The sequence below is a fragment of the Carya illinoinensis genome, chromosome 4, assembly GCF_018687715.1.
Source record: "Carya illinoinensis cultivar Pawnee chromosome 4, C.illinoinensisPawnee_v1, whole genome shotgun sequence".
Lineage (NCBI taxonomy): Eukaryota > Viridiplantae > Streptophyta > Magnoliopsida > Fagales > Juglandaceae > Carya > Carya illinoinensis.
In genome coordinates, this window is record NC_056755.1 from 42,096,574 (window position 1) to 42,121,074 (window position 24,501).

Sequence of the window (24,501 nt, forward strand, 5' to 3'; positions counted from 1 at the left end):
GCCATCAATCGATATGGGAATTTCAGGTATATATAATAGTTGTTGTAATTAATCAACTCAGGTATCAACACATCTGTGGAAGAATGAAGGGTGGCCTGATACGTACGTACTTGTCCTGATCACGCTCTAACACATCTCAAAACTAGGGTTTATCCATGTCAAGGATTAAGATTTAAACAAAGACTCCGTTTGGGTCCGATCCCATTTGAAATTGGCCTGACATGTAGGATCGATGAGGGACAAGTGTCTCTTATATCCTATTATGGAATACGTGTTTAACGATCTTTCATCCAAAGATTCCCACCGAATCCACTGATCTCTTACACAAGCCTAACATGACAGCTCTCCCTTTTGATAATGGGGGCAGCTTGGTTTGCCGGTGCTGGTGTACCTAGACTCAACGCAACTTATTTCTGTTTCTTGAATCTGAAAACATATGTATATCCACAAAGACCATAGATGATAGAGCACACCCAAAAACAACTCATAGCTAGCTAGCTGACGATCAGCATGCAAAAAAAGTGGAACAAAAGGACAAATAGAAGTGTCATAATTGAGGGCACAATGCATTCATGTAATAAAACCACAGGCATTCTTTTGTGAACCCAGCTCACTAATCTTTGGATGGACCACATGAAACACAAGGGTCTACCAACTTTTCTCCCCAACTAGATTGAATCAAAGCATTGATGGTTTTGGTTGTCTGTTTTGCCAATTTCACTTCTATGCGAGTATCCTTCTTCCACATGACCCCATGCCACAGTATTGTGGATCCTACCTTGTTTGAAAAAGCTTCTTCTATACATGAGCATGGGCATATCCTTGAAGAAACACCAGTACATTTTGGAAGCAAACATGAATTATGACAAGCTGGTTCTCAGAGTGTTTATTTTCTTCCAAGAGTATTATCATGCGCGCATGTGTACTACTTCCAAGAGTGTTTTTCTTCTCAAACCAAGGAAGAAGAAGAAACTGCACCAGATCAAGAAGTCACTTGATTATAGGCTTGTACACAACTTTATGCTATTTATAAGGAAAAATCATGTAAATTAAATCTTATATATCATGAAAACGCCAAAACGGTGCGGAGAATATTTGAAAGTAGAAGAGTACTTTATTAAAAGTTAGCTAGCTAGAGAGGTGAAAGGGGAGCGATCGAAGACAAAACTATATATGCAAGCATGAAGCATATCATACGTACCAACGAACACACGTGTGAGTGTTAATTAAATGTTGATGGTGAAATGTGGGCCTTAAAACCACACGTGGATGCAAGAATTTGGACTTTGGAATTCTTCGGGATGAATCGAGAAGCCCAAAAGCCAGAAGGGTAGTCCCTACATACCCTTTTTTTTATTTTGTATTCTCTTTCTTTCTTGTTTCTTATATGTACTTGGTGCATGCATCCATACGTACCTTTGTGTGGTAGTTTGGACCATGCTATATGGCACCCATGTCCATTGCCATGCTACCTGGTACAGCTTTTCATACATGCATACATACATACAATGCCATTGAGAGGCGTGATGCCCCATGCATGCATGTACATCATATAATATATATATAAATATATATGCAGGCTAGCTGTAGGGAATAACCAATTAAGGGCATTGATGACACTTTCTAATCAATTTTCTCGAGAAAATTGTGGGTTCAAGTGAGTAATTAGATACATCTAAAACCAACTACTAAAAGTCAATATATTGATTGGACACCACCTTGACTGTTTCATGAGTGGGGCACTAAAGAGTTTCTGAACTCTTGTAGTGGCATAATATTCCAGTACACCACTTGGCCAATGTAATTGGAAATGTGTTTCGTCAGGTAATTCACTGAAACGAGTTTGAATTTTAGAAATGGATTCTTTTGTCCCCAAAAGGCTGTGATCTTTTTTAAACTTCAGCATCAAAATGCATGCGCATGCATGGTGTGAAGTACTGTGGAAAAAGAAAACCTTATTTAATTAATTTAACAGTGATCGATCAATCATATATCATTTGATGGTGACATAAATGATATATATATATAAATAAGGATCGAGCTGCTAGATAATGATCAGCTATATATATGTGTGCGCGCGCGCGTGCAGTATTAGTACTATATAGGTCAGGTGGCTAGCTAGCTGCCTAGTTTAGACGTTTTGACATTAATTTCCTCGATCGTTACGATCAGTACGTAGTACGTGAAGTTGCGGCTCTGATCATGATATATATGATCAGATCTAATTAGCTATAGCTAGGTTTTCTTCACATGGGAGCAATCTCTGCTCCATATTTATACAAAAAAGTAGTGCAAGTAGAATATCGATCTGCAGGTAAGTACGTAGCTAGGTCCCGGCCAGCAGCAACACAAATAAATAAATATTTATATATTTGTGGGCAACTGCATGCCAAACTTGTTAATTTGTATCTACCGAGGATATTCATGTATTTTTACCCCAAGAATTCAGAATGGTCAAACCAAAAATATTTGACTTGCGCATGATATTACAGTACTAAGATCGAAATGATCATTGAAAATAATAAAGATTTGATGAATTGGTCTGCATGTTAATGTTACTCAGACAACTTTAGGAACATGGAGTTGAAAGTCCGTTTAAAGTTGAGATTTTATATGAATCTCTTTGTTCTCCCATCAGACATAATTTAAGGACAATGTCCCCAGCCAGACAACATAATTCTGAAGACGGAAGCAAGGGGCCGGGAAAAAAAAACCAAAAATAAAAAAGCGTTCACACAGCCACAGGTTTCGAGGCATTAAATCAAACTTGATCTGGTTTATGGCCATGACTTTGATTCATATCCTTTGATCGATCTATGATCTAGGGCTGCATGCAGCAGGCTAAAGATCAGTAGCATGATTGATTGACCATATAATATCTAGTTTGTGGACACGAGTAAATCTTTTCAAAAGATAGCGGGGAAAAATCCAAGGGGAATAGGAAAATAAAATCCCATGATCGTCGTAAAATATCAGCCATTTGAGGTTCTGCAAAATGCGACGTGGCCGATCTCGTAGCTATATATCACACTAGCTACGAGAGATATCGTACGTACTTTCATTTTAAAGTTTTTTTGTCCGTCGGTCGCCGGAAAAATATCACGATTAGAAGCTTGGAATTACCGATATTGATCGAGAGTTTCCTACAATATTAATTGATCTACCCCTTGCAAATACAATTACTATTAGGTAGCAATTAACGAAAGATTTCGTAGCTGATCATGAGTGAAAAAATGTTCATGATCACGCGGCAAAACTGATGTGGTTATAATGGGAACATATACTATAATAATCGTCGCATAGAAGGTTGTCTGTTTTCAAAATCTCGCATCCTATATTATGTATGAAAAACCCTTAAAAGCCATACAAAACATAATGAGAAAAAACAAACCTTACTGAAAGATAAAATGGTCATCTCTTTTGTTATTTTGGAGGCCGACAAGCGGTTCTAGTCAATATCACACACCAACATAGTCTACATGCAATTAAGTAATTTGTTTAATTAACATTTTCTTGACCACTTTCCTTGAGTTCCTAGGACTAATCACACCTTGAGACAGGGGTAGTAATATATTACATGACCCGTTAACTTAACACGAACACGGTTGGATAATAGAGGGTTAGGGTTTAGTTTTAACGGGTTCGGGTCAAAATGGATTGACCTGTTAAGACACAATGTCTTAACAGGTCAATCCATTTTGACCCATTAAGAAAGTTAAATTACACTTATACCCTTAAAGTTGTTAGAATTTTAATTTTGATATCTTTATTGTTTTGATTGTAATTTTAGACTTGTAATTAATTTTATAATTTTTATATAAAATTATATATATAGATTGTTTGGATTGTAATTTTTATAGATATTGTAATTTTAACATTTGTATAAAATTATGCTAAACTTAATAAGGTCAAATGGGTTAATTTCAGGTCTATTCAACCCATTTATATAAATAGTTTGAAAATAGTCGTATTATATCGTATTAACCTATTTCGTAATATTTATTAATAGTCAAAATTAGTTGACATGACACGACCCGTTATGTTAATGAGTCGTATTAAGGTTTAAGATTTTGATACGATAAGTTTAGCGGGTTGAGTTAGGGTTGACCTATATAGTATAATATATATGTTTTGACACGACACAAACACGACCCGTTAATACGATTTGACACCCCTACCTTGTGGCCATTTTATATATCCAATGTTTTATTTATTTAATCGGCTGCATGAACGCCGATCAGTAATACCGAAGCTACGTACGTACCATAATTAATTAACAGCAAAAAAAACAAAACTTATATCGCCGGATAATAATAATCTCTGACAATTTGGGTGCAATATTATTATTTTTTTGGGGATCAGGAGACCATATGAGATGGGCATGATGCCGATTAAGACCGTACCGACCTGATCTGCTTCAAAACTTCACAAAAGCATGAATCTTACGACTACTGAAAGTTGTAGATCTTCATTGGAGAAGATCTCTAAAGCCTGATCTGCCTGAGCATGCTATATAATATATATATAGCCAGTAAAGAATTAATACATAAGAGTACTACTGGGAGGTTTTGATGTAATTCTTTTCCCTTTGTTTTTTTGGAAGATTTATATGGCATATAATATTAACCGATGTACGTGTCATGAGTGAGCGAGCGCAGTTTCAGAGAGAAACTTCCATGTATGCTGCAGAAACAAAGGGCCGGGAAAGACAGTAGGAAGCTGCATGCCTGCAGCGGCGCACAAGGAATAGGGTTTTGACACCAAGAGAAGGTGACACACCCAACAAGTTCACATGGCCACTAACATGGGCCCTCGATCGCACACGTACAGCGGCCGCCCCCCCTGATGATCTGCCGATAGATGAATCTCGATCAGCACATGCCAGCTTCGATCTTACAGTACTTAATTAGGTCCCACCACCTTCACCCTCTTCTCTCTCAACCAACTAACTGGCTACAAAAGTAGTACTACTGATCATCAAAAGAACAGACTTATTAATGAACGTCCCAATTAATTTGAGCGAGTTTTGGTTGCCCCCAAACATGACTAGCTAGCTACTGTGTGAGGCATTAATATTAGTTTTGCAGAGATTGAACGGGACAACATCTCACCTGCTGCATGCACAGACCAGCACCATTAATAATTCCCGTACGTATGTACACCTAGCTAAGCTTATAATAATGAGTGCATATATGGTTGTCAATTAAGTTATTGCATGCTGCATGCGTACATGATAATGTTTCTGATTTTGTTCCAACATTTCCAATTGGGAAGCAGTCCGTAGCACACATACATAGCAAGCACAGATAAAAAACACATCGGAAACAAGCCAACATATGCTTTTGCCTTTTTAGTGTGTTTCCATTCTCTCTAGCACTTTGGCAGGCATGCATCATATATTCGAAAAAGTCATGCTTCTAATTATATACATACTGCATATTGATGTACAGCATATTCAAATTAATAAATTCCAGACATACATGATCATGTACAGCATATTCAAATATATATATATACACATATAATATAATTATTCACTATTTTTTTTTTAACATTCACATGACTGCATGCAGGTGGCCGATGAGTACTATTAAATGCTGTATCGTGCTAATTAATTATGAGAAGATAAATTCCAGACATGTCTAAAAACGTACGTACATGCACTTGAACTACTATCTGATCTCCTCTAGGCCGGTAGATATGTTTATAAGCTGGTTATACAATTTTTCAGTGACTTTATCATTTCTCTATATATTAAGCAAAGTCTCCTTTAGAATTAGTAGTCAAGCTTCTAATTTATCTCTCTTTCCTAGCTTTGCAAGATTTACAGCAGGCGTGCACGATTCATTGTTGAAACATTGGGTATATATATATAGGAATAATTTATTCGTCATCTTTTTTCTGATTATCCTTTTATAATTATCATCCCATGTTGAAAACCTAGCTAACTAGCTAGCTATACCTAACCAAGAACAGCTTTTCTAGCAAGGAAACTCAATTTTGTTCTCTAAAAATAGAAAGACAAAAAAAAAAAAAAAAAAAAAAAAAAAAAAAAAAAAAAACCAAAAAAGCCAGCGAGCACAGCCGCCCTAGTTTTAGAAAGAGGGAAACTCTCCATTCTCTCTAAAAAACACCCCAAATAAAAACTTGCACCTCCTCTTTCCCTCATCCCTCTCTCTTTTCTCTAGTTTCTTCCTTTCTTTTTGGTGTTTTTTCAGGGTTAAATATGGAGGAAGGCCAATTTGCAGCTCTTCGGGTTCGGCGACCACAATAGGCTTCCCAAGATGCCAATCCTTCAGATGGGCAAAGACTTTTGCCAAAAAAATCAAGTGTGAGTCACGCACGGTCTAAAGTGTGCGTGTGCCACTGCTAAGGGTGCTCTTCTATCACCATGCACGACTTTTTTGAGTTCAAGGCCACCTGTTATTTCAGACCTGACTGGCCGCCAAACTCCCAGAGTGGCGCGTGGCTCTCAAGTGCCATCACAATCACTATATTTTTTTAATTTTTTCACTAAGATTGAAACTACGGATCTATATATTTTCAATATATAATTCGTTATTTTTTCATGTATTTTTAATTTATGTAATGTCTTTTGTTTTAGAAAAATAAAAAACAAAAAAACATCTTGTCTCATAGATTTTTGTCTATAGAGTGTGTCATATGCTCTATCTTAGACGAGGTATGGGGTTTGTTGACTTTATCTTAGATAGGGTTGTGCTGTCTCTCAGACTATGAATCTGTAGATATTTGCAGCATAGTTTAGAATATATCAGTCATGATTATGTATTAGAGAACTATTAATATTGTAGTTGGTTTGTAATGTATATTTTAGATCTGTTATTAATAAATGCAGTTTGCTTTAATTTATTTATTTTTTTAAATAAAAAGTTCAAAAAAAAAAAAAATAGTAGTAGTATCTTTTTTCCTACTTTTTGCTGGCCAATATATATGTAGGACATTATTAGCAAGCTAGCCATGTATAGACCAATTAAGTATCTGATGATGATTAGTTGATGGAATCATATATGGTGTATGGCCGCCCAAAAATTCATGGAAAATTAATGACGATACTTAATTCAACATTAAAGCAACGATACCTCCAGGCTTTATCTATATAAGGACCAGTACGGACGCGTATATAGTTTCAAACTTCTAGGCATGCTCACGGCCATCAATATGTTATTTTTTTCTCTGAACGGCCATCAATATGTTGATAGCTAGGTAGTACTCTGCCATGTTAATTCAATTTGAAATCACTGGTTCTTGATAAGTGACGTGTCACATCTACATAAATTCATGCGATAATTATGGTTGGTATATATATATCAATCAAGTCACAATTAATTAATAGTGCTACTACTTGATGATCTAGATATATACGTTGAATAATATTATTAGGGATATTGGTATACAGTCCATGCTAAGCTACAACAAAATTCTCATGCTAACATCAAGAATATTTCATTGTCGCTTTTCAGCTGATTATATATATATATATAACGTTTGATAATATATATCCAAAATATTGGATCTGAGCAACATTAATATACGATAAGAAACGGCCAGGAAAATAAATTGATGTTGGTGTACGTACTGTAAACAATAATGGTAAACTTTGCAATAATGATCATAATGGCAAAAATCTGAGAGAGAGAGAGAGAGAGAGAGAGAGAGAGAGAGAGAGAGAGAGAGAGAGAGAGAGAGAGAGAGAGAGAGAGAGAGAGAGAGAGAGAGAGAGAGAGAGAGAGAGAGAGGTGAGTTGTTTCCTTGGACTAGTGGCGGTACTGATCAGACTAGTGGTGATTAACCTTTTAACAAGCCGGCAGGCCAGTTCATGCACTTAATTAAATATATAAAAGCTAAATTTTGGATAGAACCTAGCTACATATATAGATGATCAGTACCCTCTCCGCGTCAAGGAACTCATGATGGAGGAGCCCCATTGATGAAACCTTGGAGGCCATAGTTCTCCAAGATGTACATGCATTAAGCATGCATTTGGGTTTTCCAAATTGGAATATTGTGTGAGACGAAGGGAGAGAATTAAGTTTTTGACATTATATTGAGTCGATCACCAGGTACGTACGTACGTGGTCATGCATGATCAATCTAAGAGATCAGGATTAATGAGGAGGAAGAAGACATGCGATTTCATCATTAGTAGCTTGATACCATACGATGTCTAGATCGAAGTTTGAGAATTAAGAACTAATTTGTACGTTGATCTCACGATGGTACAAGAGAGTTATTCATATATATATATATAGAGATATTAACATGCATGGTATTTATGATCTTTAAATTTTAATAAAAGTGTTGCATAGTACTGTACGTTGTACAAGATTGATTCTCTTTTGAATTCAAGCATTATCACTTTAATATATAGTTAATTGAGGGGAAAATTGGAACAAAGGCTGATCAATATCGATGAACTAGAACCTATCAATTTAATTAAGAATAAAATATATCATTAAATTGAAATTTTGCAAAAAGAGGAAAAATTGGAAAACCAAACCCTTAGTACGTTGTAATTAGAAATTAAGGTTAATATATATTTATATATATAGAAAAAATATATTCATAATCTATCTTTTCATCATTTCATTATGTAACATTAAATAATAACTTTACATATAAGATATAGCAAATAATGTCTAATTATTTAATGTCATATTATAAAATAATAAAAAAATTATGAGAATTTAAATGATCAATAACATTACTCATAATATATATATATATATATATATAGTCGCCAACAGGTAATTGTTTCCTACTCACGAGCTCCCACACAACAATAATATTCATAGGAAGCTTATAACAATTTGCCGTACGTGTCGTCATCGATGCCAGCAAGGTTGGAAAAATCAAGCTCACGCACCCTGCCACGTGTCACAATCGCAGTTCCCTACAAACCCCTAAAAAGACAGTGCAACCCGTCCATTCTTCTATTAATACCCGCAAAGCCCAAACGCAACATCCTTCCCTCCCTAGCTAGCTAACGTCCCCCAACACCCCACTATTATTATCACAAGAAACAAAGCACTGAATGCTTTGAGAGAGAGAGAGAGAGAGAGAGAGAGAGAGAGTTCTAGACAAATAAAGACAAGGATTTTTAGAGAGTGGAATTCATGGAAATTGGGTCAGAGGAGGAGAAGATGGGATTCGAGGAAACTGAGCTGAGGCTAGGATTGCCAGGAAATGGAGGAAGTACTGAAGGAGAGGTGGCGAGGAAGAGAGGTTTCTCTGAGACTGAGGCTACAACTATGGATTTGAAGCTTAAACTTTCTTCCAAGGACGCGGGGATGGATCTGAATGAGAAGGCGAAGAACCTAAAGAAGGAGAAGAACCTTCTCACCGCTGATCCAGCCAAGCATCATGCTAAGTAAGCTGCATATATATTGACATGCGTACTTTCTTTAATCGTGCTTTTATTAACTAAGCTTGTTAGTTGCTTTTTTAGCTTGTTATTCTTGGGAGCATGCAGTTAGTGCATAGCTGTGGTAGTGTTTAGGTTTAGGCAAATCGCAATTTACCTGAGAGATCAAGAATTGAGAAAGAGGTGAACAAGTTCACATCACAGAGAGAGAGAGAGAGAGAGAGAGAGAGAGAGAGAGAGAGAGAGAGAGAGAGAGAGAGAGAGAGAGAGAGAGCCTGGATCATGTGGAGGGGAGTTCTAAAAAATAATGTAGAAAATAAAATATTTTTATGGGGTTCAAAAGTTATCGTGGCTTCCTGGAAACTCCCAAGGTTCTCTGTATATGTAGCTAGTTTGTGTTCATGAAGTCGAGAGAAAGTCATCATAAAGCAATGATTTTTTAGTATATAATCCTTTCAGATGAGAATAATGAGCTAATAAATTTACAATTAATTATACGTTGTAAAAGGCTTCTTTTGAAACTTATCTAATCTACATGTTCGGAGTAATCATTATAACATCACAGACGTACAGATGGCCGGAAAAAGAAAGAAAAAAAACTTGCGTTGACCTTCCTGAGGAATTTCTCAATAAATATTCCCGATCAGCTAATTAGCATGCACATATATATTTTTGATTTCTATATTCTGGATCAGTTTGTTGATTTCGTAAAATTTTTGCTTCCGTTTTTTATTCATATTCTAATTATATACTATGATCTGCTTCCTATTTCTATTAATAAGTCTTTCTTTTCTCTCTGTTCTTGATCTTCTTCTTCTTCTTCTTCTTAATTTTTTGGCACTCCAGAGAGCTGTAGTTTTTTTAGCTGAAGCTGTAAATTATAGAAAGTAAGTAGAAATGATTTAACGAAATGGAAATTTAGGGCACAAGTGGTGGGTTGGCCACCAGTCCGATCATTCAGAAAGAATATGCTAGCTGTCCAAAAGGGCAGCACCGAAGAGAGTGACAACAAGGCGAGTGGCAATGCTGCCTTTGTGAAGGTTAGCGTGGATGGTGCACCTTATCTTCGTAAGGTAGACTTAAAGACGTACCAAAGTTACCAAGAGCTCTCGGATGCCTTAGGAAAAATGTTCAGCTCCTTCACTATAGGTAAAAACTTGGTATATATCAGTTCTTTCGTTTTTTTTGTTATTAAAGTGCCCGATTTGTTAATATGGTTCTTCAATATTGATCAAAACTGGTAATTGTGGATCCCAAGGAATGAAGGATTTCATGAATGAGAGCAAGTTGATGGATGTTTTGAACAGCTCTGATTACGTTCCAACGTATGAGGACAAGGTCGGTGACTGGATGCTCGTTGGTGATGTCCCATGGGAGTAGGTTCTTCGTGATCCCTCACAAACACTACTAAAAAATATAGTTATATCCGACAAATCTATATTCAAAACATCATCATCTGGCTTAATTATTTATTTTTACTTTCTTAATTTTTACCTCAAATTACCATATATGCGCAGGATGTTTGTTGATACATGCAAGCGTTTGCGCATCATGAAGGGAAAGGAGGCGATTGGACTCGGTTAGAATCTTCAAAAACTAAAAATAATAATATTGGTTTTATCTTTCCAAATCCTGATTTGTCGACGAAACTGTTTCTTGGATTTCAGCGCCAAGAGCCATGGAGAAATGCAGCAACAGAAGCTAAACTAGTAAGCTCCACAACGGCCTGCTCCTTTGATCTGGTCGCAAAGATCATAAGTGCAAATTAAAACCAAATCAACGGTACCCAAAAGCGCGCAGATGGATTGAGCAGGATGCATGGGGAGTGATGTTTTCTGAATAGTTTGATATATAATTAAGTATTAGTGTGAGATTTGATGATCTATATTTATTCATATATTTAAGTATATGTCGTGGACAAAAACCATAACAGCTAGCTCTTATATATGTTCCAAGAGAGTACTTGACCTTGTCTTGCTTGTTTGGTTTCAAATTTACGTGGCTTGCTTGTTTAATTTATAGCAGTGCAAGTGTAATAATGTACGGCATGCTTGAAACAGTTATATTTTTATATAATATGTCTGCTCTTTTATTAATTCCTGAAAATTTTTTGTCCTTCCTATAATAATAATAATTTATTTATGATAATTATTCTTTGAATCATGCTATTTGTTTGGTTTTGTTAAGAAACAACTTGTGTATGGCTGTTATTTTATGGGTGGAGACCACGTCTTAATGGGAGATGTTTCATGGCCAAGCTTGAATAGGGAGCAAGATCATGTGCATGTTGATGGAGCATTTATGCAATGGCCATTTGTTTTGGTTGGCTAAATTTATTGGTCTGGATCCATATGGAAGGGATTGCATGCATGCTGCTTTGGTGTATTAATTTGTAAACATTTGTTTTGGGGGGGGGGCGCACACCACAGAGTCACGTAATGAATAATTTGTACGTTTTGATCTGCACTGAGAATGGTCCCCCATGTTTGATGCATTAATAATGCTTGCAACTGTGTGTGATGGGTCAAGCTCGATCGTTTGCTGGCCCTTGCAATATCATATTTCTTTTCGTTTATTAATTTTGTGTGTGTGTGTAATCTCTCTCTCTCTCTCTCTCTCTCTCTCTCTCTCTCTCTCTCTCTCTCTCTCTCTCTCTCTCTCTCTCTCTCTCTCTCTCTCTATTAATCATGGATCTGATTTTGTTGAAGTACTATGCGTTTCAAATGATCATAATGGTACTGCGTAACTGGTCAATATATTGAATATACGTAAAGATTGAAAATACCACAAAGATAGGAGAGATTGGCTCCTTATTCAGAATATTAATATGTGAGTATCAGGAAATGATCTGGATCTTCCATTACCACATTACTACACACACAGAGAGAGAGAGAGAGAGAGAGAGAGAGAGAGATGAATGTGATATATATATATATATGGGAAGATATTCTGTTATATGTATATATATATACACAATTACAGAATTATTAACATTATGTGCTTCAAGGAAGAGTCCGATCGATATATATATATATATATATATTACGTATATGCATGGTTTGGTGTGTTAATTATTACTTGTTCTCATGATCCTCTGTCTCTCACGAAGATGACAGAACCCAGAATATAATGGAGGCCATTTATATAGTTGGTTTGGTCTACTTTGCTTAACTCAAGTTGGTTAATTTGGAGGCCATTTATGATGAATCATTTGTCATGATACTCAAATCATTTCTCAAGTTCTTGGATCACGTTCTGGATATTTGAGGGGCTTAAGACATTGTGTGAAACCATCCTCAACATCATCATCTTCTTCTAAAGTCAGATTGAATGACGACAAGACTAAGAAATTAGAAGAACTGCACTTAAGATAGAACAATTGATGTTGAAGGAAAAAGAGTTGCTGACCCGATTAAATCTAACAGCAGATTTAGAGGCGAGATGAGAAATTAAAGAGGTTACAATTAAATAACCAAAAAATATTTAAAAAATTTCAGTCAATGATGTCCCAAAACTCTATGCCACCACCACCACCACAATCATAATTCATGTAATTTTTTTTAATTGCCTTTAGTTATAATGTTTGTAAACATTTGAATAATCAATGTATATGATTACAATTTGTGTAATATTAGCATGTTCTTTCTAATTAAACTTTGATCTATTTGAACAATACTATTTGAACGGTAAATAACCCGTTCGAATGGTGAATTACCATTTATGTATCTATTCGAACAAAAATAGACACATTCAAACAAAAACAACCCATTTGAACAGTATCGAAGAAATACAGTCCGTACCTCTGTTCGAATAGTAAAATATTTCTTTGAACAACGTTATTTTGCAAAACTCCATTCAAACATAAAATCTCTGAAAATAAAATGTCTTTTTGAATGAGAAGAATTTATCTTTAAACAAAATTCACTTGAAAAATATGTTGGTTCGAACGAACATGATTGAATGTGGTTATTAATTCGAATAACATTTCATTTTGTTTGAACACAAGTGTCGGTTAGAACATAAATTTTTTCATTCGAATTTCATAAGTGTCGATTAGAACATAAATTTTTTCATTCGAATTGAATTATGAGACGACATTTTTGTTTGTCTTAAAAAAAAACCGTTCGAACAATTTCGAGTGTTTCTGCCTAATTTCGTCCCTAAAGGTATTTTTTAGAGACGAAAAAAATACTTTCTGAGACGGTCTTTTGGAGACAAAATTTTTTCATCTCCAAAAACTTCTAAAGACAAAATTTTAATTTTTTGAGACAAATTTTTTTCTCCAAAAACCAATTCTCTTGTAGTGACAACACGTGTAGATGAGTATAATTCTTTGTATATAAAAGACCTCACTCTGTACAGATTACTTCTTATCGAAATAATAGAAAAGTTTCTTCCAACCTTCTTGGTTTCTTAATTTCCTGTCAGTTTCTTGCTTGATATATAGGTTGGTGCATGCTATCAATATCTTTGAGTGATTTGATCATCTATTCTTCACTTTCTCCACAATGCATAATAAGTAGGGCTGTAAACCGATGCGTCGGCGTCGGTTTCGGCGCCAAACCGAAACCCCACCGACGTGGGAGAGGGGCTCTTTCAACCGGCCGAAACCGATCGACTGGGGAAGAGAAAACCGATGCCATCGGTCTCGACTGCGTCGGCGCGGTCTTCGGTTTGCCGTCGGCGTGTCTGTGACGAAGGAGGGAAGCGGCGCCGTCGTCTGCCATGAAAGTTCTCGGAGGAAGGTTGCAGAAAACCTAGGGAGGAAGAAGGAGACGGGAGGAAGAAGAAGGGGTTGGGACGATTTTAATCTCATTTTGGAACGGCGCCGTTCCTTTATATTTTTTTGTGTTTCCTGGGTCTAAAACGACGCCGTTTCAATTTTTCATAAGTGAAACGGCGTCGTTTCTATAAGTAATAAAGGAAAAAATATATATAAGAACCGGTCGGCCGGTTCAGCGGTTTTTAGCACAGGAGAACCGAAACCGAACCGGCCGACGTCGGTTTCTATATATTTATCTCGAACGCCGACCGGTTCTTCGCCGGTTTCGGCCAGTTCCGGCGTCCGGCGGCCGGTTTCCTTCGGTGGAGGTCGGTTCCTCGGTTTGGTGTACAGCCCTAATAATAAGAGAGTTTGCAATTTTATTTTTTTTATTTTTTTTGTTGAATGTAAGGATCTTATTATCCTGATCCCTCGAGGGCGTTGATTAATCTTGTTTTCTAGGGGCATCATTTTATTAGTAAGAAAAAGAACTTGGGATTATTCAAATTATTATTATTATAATATCCTTATGAGTTGGATGGAATTATTCATACAAATGAATCTCATAGACTAAGTAATGTGTAATAAATATTAGAGATTCCCAAGTTCATTCCCTTGATTTTGTATCTTATACTTGTATCTTATATCAACTTATTCAAATTAGAACTTAAATAATTTATCTCTACCTCAGGATTGCTCCAAACACTCTCACGATTTCATGTACTTTAGCATACAATTGGGTCAGATCATAGTCAGCAAGACTTTCTTCTTGCTGTCAAATGAAAATTTATATAAGAATTTAAATAAAAAAAGTGTATATGTTAATATTTAATGGGGACTACAATAACTTACCTTTTTCTAGAAAAGCAGTGAAAAGATCAAGAACCTGCATGATAGTGTATCGTTAAAATCCAGCAGCTTAGCAGTAAATATAACAATTGTTATAATCACATTTTAAATCATAAATACATTGCAAAATTACATTACAAATCACTTATAAGATTATTATTTTATAAGTATATTTTAAGTATTAATAAATTTAATTAGAGTGCACAAAGAGTTTTAATTATACATTATTGTTTTTTTATTAAATATTTTATAAGTATATTTTAAGTATTAATAATTTTTATGTTTATTATTATTTAAGTATTAATAATTTTAATTAGAGTGCACAAAGAGTTTTAATTCTACATTATAGTTTTTTAATTAAATATTTTATAAGTATATTTTAAGTATTAATAACTGTTATGTTTATTATTATTTAAGTATTAATAATTTTAATTAAAATTCTAAGAGTTTTAATTATATATTATAGTTTTTTAATTAAATATTTTATAAGTATATTTTAAGTAATAATAATTTTAATTAGAGTGTAAAAAGATTTTTAATTATAAAACAGAGCAAAAAATTGAACCACAAAACCCAATTTTCATATACATGATGGCATATTTCAATACTACACATTGTATATGAGATTACACAAACACACTTATACCTAAATATGATTATTAAATCAAACTTAGAAAACTATAAAAACTTACCTCAAATTTTTGCAATCTAATAAAAATATGAATCCATCATACCTATATATGCATAAAACACACTAAACCTCTCTTCTCTCTCAAGAATAAATGCAATAAACATCAAGAAATGTCTACTTGAAAATCGAAACGAAAAAGAACAAATAAAAACACATTACCTCTTGGTGCAACTCTCTTCTCTCTTCTCTCTCACTTGCAATATTGCTCTCTCTCTCTCTCTCTCTCTCTCAAAGTCTTCTAGAACACACTCTCTCTCTTAAACTTCAATCCGAGTGAAAATCAAATGAAGGGACCGGCTTAATAATATGTGAAGTTCTATTCAAACGTGAAAATAAAAAAGTTGCAAAATGTTTCCACAAAATATTTTTTGTTCAAATAGATAATATTTGGCGTTCGAACAAAAAAATAGAATATTCCCCAGTTCAAACAGACTTTATCTCTGTTCAAACAAAGAAATTATAGCAATATATAAGTATACATAATACTTAAAATATTATTATTAGTATATATTGGAACTATATACACTATATAATACTAAGTGTCACTAATAGTATAATACTAAGTTACTTATAAATCTATAATACTAAGTATCACTAATAGTATAATATTTTCTTTAGTATCACTAATAGTGTTATACTTGTTAGTATCACTATAAATATAATATTAAGTATCACTAATAGTATAATACTAAGTACCATAATAGTATAATAGCATAAATATATGAAAACTAATAGTACTATAAACTTTATAATATATTCTAAGTACTTAGTATATTACTAATATACAATATAAGTATGTTAAATATAAGTATACTAAGTATCACTATAGAATACACTTATAAGTATATTATATATATACTAGTTAAGTATATTTTACTATATACTATATATGCTCATCTAATGCATAATATATATACTAGTTACTTTTAATATATATAAGATACATATAGTAATCTATTCTATATACTATATATAGTTATCTAATATATATTGTATATACTATATTATCTATACTAGTTAAGAAATTTTTTATTAATACTGATATTAGTATTATATACTAGTATTAGTAATATAAAACATATATTTTTTTTACCTATTGTACTTATATATATTAGTATTATTATATATTTCGTTTGAGTGCATACCCTATTCAGTTCGAACGAATACCCTTTCCGTTCAAATGAAGTGACATTATAGAAGTCACGATACAGTTTCTTCTCTAGTCATTTCGTGTAACTCATTCAGACATATCGCATCTCCTCCGCCGTTCACAACCACCAACGCCGCCACTAACTCTGACCAAGTCCTCAAATCTCCAAGAATAAGAGGTATGGGTCCTCATCTTGTCCGAATATATATATATATATATATATATTTTACTAAAGTTAGGTTTTGAAGGGGTCGGATTTTGAATCAATCCGACCCCATTTTGTTGTTTTGGAGCCAAATGATACAAAAATAATCGATAAAAATGATGAGGTTTCATTCCTAAATCATTTTTACTGATTAAAACCAATAATTATCAAGAGTCCTTTGTTTTTAAATTTAGGATTGAGTTGACTCGGCCATGGCTGTTTGGCTCAATTTCTTTTGAACGAATCAGTATCCCGTTCAAATGGAGTTTTAGGTCATTCAAACTAAAGATGCCATCTGCCGGTGCTTATTCGAACGGATTGGAATCCGTTCGAATAAGCAGTTGCCAAATGGCAAACAACATTATTTCCATTCGAACAGAATATATTTCGTTCGAATAAGTCTTCGAATGTGGTTGTTGCCTGTTCGAATGAACAGGATAACTAGTTTGAATAGAATATGTTCTATTCAAACGAATTATTTCACTTCATTTCAATATAGTATACTTCTTCAATAATATAATTACATGTTGATGATGTGGATCAACAATATATTAATGGCTAGCAGTAGCAGAAGAAAACGTCTCGACCCCAGACAGGCCAAAGTAGCGTAGCAACTCCTTCTCAGCAAGTCGTGAGGCTTATACTAGTTGAGCGGGAGATCATTCTAGATGACTTCCTTGATCTTACTTGGGAGGGACAGAGCATACATGACATCATCACCGATTGTGGATGGACACCGATATATCGGCAGATGGGAGAGCAATCTGGTGAGGCTTTGTACTGCAACTTATTAGTCCAGGGAGTGAGTATTATCTTCTCTCCCTACGTTATTGTTGAGTTTCTTAATCTAAACTGGGAGCCCAGAGCATATCCTGCAGTGGCAGCGGCTACATCGAGAGTAGCTACTACACCATCTGATACGGACACACCCTCTGTATCCTTATTGCCAGCACCAAATGTAGAGACCGATGAGCTGGATGCTATCTCGGATGATAGTGAGAGCGGCGATGAGGTACCTAATGATAGTCTCATAGACGATCGGGTTTGTGAGCTAGTGTGAGACCCTTCGGCTCCTCCATATGATAGCAATAAAGTGATCCGATAGGCCGACTATATAGCATTTTTCAGAATACTTAATCTGATTGTCGAGTATAACATTGATCTGAAAAAATACAAGAATAATTTCAGGGTCGAGCTAGCCAGATTTTTGTTACGGATAGCACAGGGGGCCGATTGATCTGGCATTGTATTTCTTCCTTCGCATTTGAGCAGAGTCATGCTATTCCGGTGGAGGTAGTTTACCATTTACACTACTGATATCTAACCTCCTACTCTAATTGAGAGTTACAGTGACTTCAAATGAGCAGAGGTCACCATAGATGGGGCTTGTTAACAAGATCACATTAAGCAAGAGTAAGGGTCACTTGCCGAAGACTCCTGCAGTACAGTATTTGCCTCTGCCTACTGATCCAACTTCTATTGCTGTTGTCGGTGTTGAGAGACAGCTTGCTAGATCTACTTTGGATGAGGTACGAGCTAATTTGGTGGAGCACCGCCAAATTATGAAGCAAGAGTTCATTGAGCCCATCATAGAGAAGCTTAAGGACTTGGATGGACACTTATATACCTTAAAGGAGGATTTTGATTTACTTAACAAATATATATTGTTAGTTATTATTTTAATTTTTTTATGTTGTATAGAACTAACTCCTTTTGGGATGTAATTAATGTATGGTTTATATTTTTAGTGTTTGCTAACCTCTTTATTGTTAATTACATTTTCTTTTTATTATACTTAACGTTCACAATAAAAGAAAAAACGATACTATATATCTTTAAAGTAATATTTATTTAACTAAAATATTTTAAAAATAATTACATAAAATTAGTTTATGAATTCGTAAATATTTTAATTCATTGTAAATCATAATATATAATATATACACATTTTTATTTATATTGAAAATGATAACAAATTAATAGAAAAAATATGTATTACTTTAATATTTTGGACCTGTTTAACAATATATTATTACAATTAAATAATCCCGTTCGAACAAGGCAATCACTGTTAGAACATTTATGTTCCGTCCAAATGTATTATATTGCATTCTAACATGATTAATGATCTGTTCAAACAAAATTTGATTAGTTCGAATGGTTTAGACCTTTGGAGACAATCTAATTCATCCCAGAACATCTGGTTCGAACGAATATGTATCCGTTTGAACATATTTATAAAGTTTTCTATGTTTTGAGATGAAATTTCATCTCCAAAAAGTACTTTTAGGGATGAAATTTATTTCATCTTTCATTCCTAACAAATTTCATCTTTAGAAGTAAAATTTGTTGTAGCGTGTAAAAGTAACTAAACTTTGTTGACTCATACGTACAAGTGTTAACACTCCAGCCTCTCAAGATGGAGTGTATATATTGAGCACACCGTAAATTGTGGTGAGGATAATGCCTTTGTAAAGAAATCTATTAACTGATATTGAGAGCTAAGATTGAGAGTACGCAGAATTTCAAACCAAATTTTCTCTATGACTAAATGATAATCAATTTCAATGTGTTTCATTCTCTCATGAAACATTGGATTAGTTGTTATGTGTAGAGTAGCTTTGCTATTGCAGAAAAGCAAAGCTAGTGAAGTGTGATTAACACCAAAGTCCTTAAGTAATGCAATCAACCAAGTTAATTCACAAGCTGTAGAACCAAGAGCTCTGTACTCAGCTTCTCAGCTTCAGCTGAGGATTGTGACGCAATATTTTGCTTCTTGGACTTCCAAGAAATGAGAGAATCACCCAATAAGACATAAAAACTAGTAATTGATTTTCTAGTTTCAGGACATGTTGCCCAATCTGAATTAGTGAAGGCTTCTAGCTGTAAAGAGGAATTAGAAGTAGGAAGAAATATACCCTGTCAGGGAATGCCTTTCAGATACCTTAATACCTAATGTGCAGCATCCAAATGAATTTGGGCAAGTTTATCCATAAACTGACTTAGAACATGGATAGAAAATGTTAAGTCTGGTCTTGTAATCATTAGGTAAAGTAACATTCCTATTAATCTTCGATAAAAAGTAGGATCTTCTTAGCGAGATGCAAGTTGGAATTCATAGGAACTTTAGATGGTTTGCAACCAAGAAAACCAAAATCTGTTAACACTTCAAGAGCATAGTGCCTTTGAAAAGTGGAAATACCTTTGGATGCTTGAGCCACTTCCAATCCAAGGAAATATTTCAGTTCTCCAAGATCTTTAATCTTGAACTCATTATGAAGAATATTCATGATGTCTTGTACTCCTAGAAGATCATTACTTGCTACTATTACATCATAAACATAAGCGAGTAAAGTAAGAAATGAATTTGCAATGACTTTGGTAAAATACAAAATAATTACATTTGGATTGTGTAAATCCACGAATCAAAAGACAAATAGATAGCTTGTAAAACCATTATTACAATAGAGATTGGAAAAACAAAAGATTCCAAAGGAACAATAGATGAAGATGAGGAAGTGAGAGATTGGGCTCAAGCTACTTCTACTAAATGCATATGCTTTCTTTCCACAACTTCATTTTGTTGAAGTGTTGCATTACAACTCCTTTGATGTATAATACCTCTAGAAGCATAATAGCTAAACATATTGAATTCTAGATCATTATCACTTTAAAGAATTTTAACCTTTTGATTAAATTGTGTTTTAATAAGAGCAAGCAATAAAAGCAATTTAGGTCAAGTTTCATATTTGGATTTAATCATATAGACCCAGGTTACTCATGTAAAATTATCTATAGTTGTAAGGAAATAATGAAAACCTTCTAAAGTGGGAGTAGAGAGAGTGTGAAGCCCAACCCGAAAAACCCAAACCCAGGTCTTTTATCTTTCGTTATTGTGAGCCTGGCCTGTGTGGAAGCCTAAACCAAGACCCAACCCCTCACCTTGTACAACATTATTTTAGGCTTGAAAGTTAAAACCCTAAGCTTTTCCCTTCCTTTCTTTTTTCCTTTCTCCTGCACCGCACCCTTCCCCCATGGCTCTCTCCCACTTCTACTCCTATAAGCCTCACATGCAACCCATGCCTACCATGTGTCGAAGCTGGGCCACCTCTACCAATTCCTTACTGCTGTCCCCCCTCCAGTTCTGTCATTAGCGCTAGTAAACCCTCTCTCCTCTCATATGTCGATCTTGACCTCCCACCTCTTTGTCCGTATCTCTCATTCTCTTTGTTTTTTCCCTCTCCATTTCACTTTACTCGCGGAAGCCACCATCTGTCATTGCTGTTGGACTTTGAGACTGGGCTGTAAAACCCTCAGATCCTCTCTCTCATCTCTTAGTTCCACCCCCCTTAGATCTCTCTCAATCTCATTCTCTCACTTAGGATTTTGCCATGTTGATTCACCCTAGAAATAGCCTCACCAAGTCTAGCCTATACTCATAGCCCTACTCTCTCTCTCTCTCTCTCTCTCTCTCTCTCTCTCTCTCTCTCTCTCTCTCTCTCTCTCTCATGGCTAGAGAAGCCTAGCTCAACCACCATGAAGCTCAGCTGCCAATTCCCTTCCTCCAATTCACTCATTTCTCAGTCGCCACCCTCAACCGCCACTCGCTAGCCACCAGCAACAAGTTGCCACCACTATTACAGCAAGCCCCCACCAACATACTCGACTAAAGCCTCACACAGTATACCTCATTGCCATTGCATCCTCCGTTTTAAATACCTCTATGAACCACCACCCGAGAACCACTACACAAGCACACACTACCTCTCTCTACTCGCGACATCCACACAAAGCCTTGAAGGATCGCCGCCTTATTGTTAAAGGTAACACTTACGAGTAATCAATGAGTTTAAGACAATTCAGAAGTTTGCCTATGTGCTGTAAGTGGTTCTCAAACTTTCTTAAAATAACTATAGTTAGAAAAATTATGAAACTATCTTTTGTGTAATGTGAATGGATTATTTATGTGAAGCATTGAATTTGATCTGTAGTAATGGCTGTGAATTTGTGTAGTGACCGGGGGCCCTATGGACCTTTGGGAATAAATTATGGTTGGATGTGAATCTGTGGCCAAAGGCCTTGTGGAGCGTTAGAAATGAAATTTGCAGTTGTTGTGTTGTTTAAATTGAATTGCTGTGAAATTATGTGTTTTTATTTTAATTCATGATAAATGTTGTTGCGATGTCCTTCACTAATTAACTGTTGCACATTGTCTACCCTATATTTGTTTACTTGTCATTAACGTTTTCCATATTTGTGCTCTGATTTTTGTGTATACTAAATTATGCAAAATTGTTGGTTTTTGGTGTCAAATGATTATTTTGTGAACACGTGCGTATCACGACCCCAAGTCGAGATGAGATATTATCTCGATGGAGCTCCTTTGGCCACTTGGGAGTGCGTAAAATTGTGTGACATCTCATGGGTCTTTGTTGGTGACAACGGGTTCAGATGAGACAGTAACGCTCTTAAGTCAACTCTGTTGCCTCTCTCCTAGCAGAGGCTAAAGGATGGGGCAAAACTGAGCATTGCTCGTTACGAAGTCACATGCACAATCGTTAATCGTGGTATAGCAAAGGGAGCCATAATACTGTGCATATGGTCTATAGGGAAGACCATGGTACATACATTAATAAAATGATTGTGTGAATTTTATGTTAATCATGACCCCAAACTAAGATGAAGCATTATCTTGGTGGAACTCATCTGGTCACTCAGGAGTGTGTAAAACTGAGTGATATCTTCTGGGTTGTCGTTGGGCGAAAACAGGCTCGAGCTAGATGGTAGCGCTCTCGTGTCTTCTCTATTGCCTCTCTGCTGGCTGAGGTTCGAGGATGTCTAGTCACATACGGGCCTTACTCAAAGTTGGATATTGCTCATTATGAAGTCACATGCACGGTCGTTACTAATGATGTAATGAAAGGAGTTAGAATGTGCATATAGTCCATATGGGGAGATCATGGTGCATACCTTAATCAAATGGAGTTTTCAAAATAGGAAAAATGTGATTTTCAAGTGCGAGATGTCATGTGTGAGAAATGAGCATGTACTTGAATTTGGTAAATTTCAAAAGTCATACTTCTCTACTATTTCTTATTTGCATATTTTCATATTTTTCCACCTACATGTATTTTTAATGTTAGACTTAGTTTCACTTATGGAGATTTTGCAAACTCTCACTTTGGAGTTCCCATCAGAGTGGAACTGTTAACTTTAATGTAGTGGACGGTGACAAGCATGGAGGTTTGGCTCTACCTGAATAGTGAGGATTTAGGATATTTTTCCCCTTTTGTTGTGTTTTTATTTGGGTTAATTTAATTTGGATAAATGTAATATTTATATGTCGAAGTTTGGAAGACATGTGGTTTATGGATATTTGTTTGGTGACATAACTTTAAATTTTGGTGCCATTAGATTTAATGATTGTCTTTATATTTTTTTCATTGCAAATTAACTGCACATTATTGTATTACATGTATACACACATTTAATGTCAGTATGCACTAAGGTGTATGACCCTTAGGCTGATATCCCAACATCACTATTTTTGTCAAATCACAAGCGGGGGTCGAGAGCATCACAGAGAGGACCCCATATATCACAATAAATGATCCCAAAATGTTCATTAGTAACAAAGTTACTTAATGGAAAAGATAAACGAGTATGCTTTACATAATGACATATATCACAGATATCTGACAATGAGAATTGATAACAAAAACTTGTTTATTCAACAGACATTGTCTAGCAAGTGATAGATGTCCTAGGCGATAATTCCATACATCAACTACTTTGTTTAACTCATGTTATGCTTCCTAGTTAACCTCTCTAGCTAATTTGAATAAGTTAAAATAATATATAAATAAGATGCATAATCAATTAAGGGCATGAACTTTGGAATCTCCAATTCTTGTGCATTACTAAACCTATGAGATTCATTTGTATGAATAATTCCCTCCAACTCATAAGGATATGTAATAATTTGAATCCCAAGTTTTTTTTTCTAAAATGATGCTCCTAGAAAATGAGATTCAACACCCTCGAAAGATTAGGATAATAAGATCCTTACATTCAACAAAAAAAAAATAAATAAATAAAAATAAAAATAAAATAAAATTAAAATTAAAAATAATAATAATAATAATTTGCAAACTCTCTTATGATGCATTATGGAAAAAGTGAAAAACAGATGATTAAATCACCTAAACTTTACTGACTCATACATACAAGTCTCAACATTTATCAAACACATTACCGATATAGAAACCTATCACATCACCTAGTATAAAAAAGTATGAGTTGAACTTCTACAATATATAGCTTTTGAGTTATTTTATTCTCGTATATAGCATACTATCTACGTCACTTAAATGGTAATATTTGATTTATAAGATACAAATTTTAAAATTTATCTTTCAAATTAAATTATATCATATAAGAACTTTATTGTATATGCTCTACA

At 34.9% G+C, this 24,501-nt stretch overlaps 1 protein-coding gene across 2 annotated transcripts; it reads left to right on the forward strand.

Annotated features, from left to right (window-relative positions):
- Positions 1-7,742: 7,742 nt before the first annotated feature.
- On the forward strand, positions 7,743-11,478 carry LOC122306715 (auxin-induced protein AUX28-like). Of its 2 annotated transcripts, XM_043119216.1 has the most exons (6): positions 7,743-7,757; positions 9,063-9,388; positions 10,305-10,531; positions 10,641-10,758; positions 10,900-10,961; positions 11,050-11,478. In XM_043119216.1, exons 2-6 carry the CDS (start codon positions 9,135-9,137, stop codon positions 11,085-11,087), a joined length of 699 nt encoding a protein of 232 aa, XP_042975150.1. In that variant the 5' UTR covers positions 7,743-7,757; positions 9,063-9,134; the 3' UTR covers positions 11,088-11,478. The 2 variants fall into 2 exon arrangements, with proteins under 2 accessions (XP_042975150.1, XP_042975149.1); XM_043119215.1 differs by lacking the exon at positions 7,743-7,757 and having other exon boundaries at positions 8,975-9,388.
- Positions 11,479-24,501: the final 13,023 nt, after the last annotated feature.

Excerpts from the sequence above, each read along its gene's own strand:
- LOC122306715 (XM_043119216.1), top strand. The coding sequence starts at position 9,135 with ATGGAAATTGGGTCAGAGGAGGAGAAGATGGGATTCGAGGAAACTGAG. Across the intron at positions 10,532-10,640 it reads GTTCAGCTCCTTCACTATAG|GAATGAAGGATTTCATGAAT; the intron begins GTAAAAACTTGG and ends GTGGATCCCAAG. Across the intron at positions 10,962-11,049 it reads AAAGGAGGCGATTGGACTCG|CGCCAAGAGCCATGGAGAAA; the intron begins GTTAGAATCTTC and ends CTTGGATTTCAG.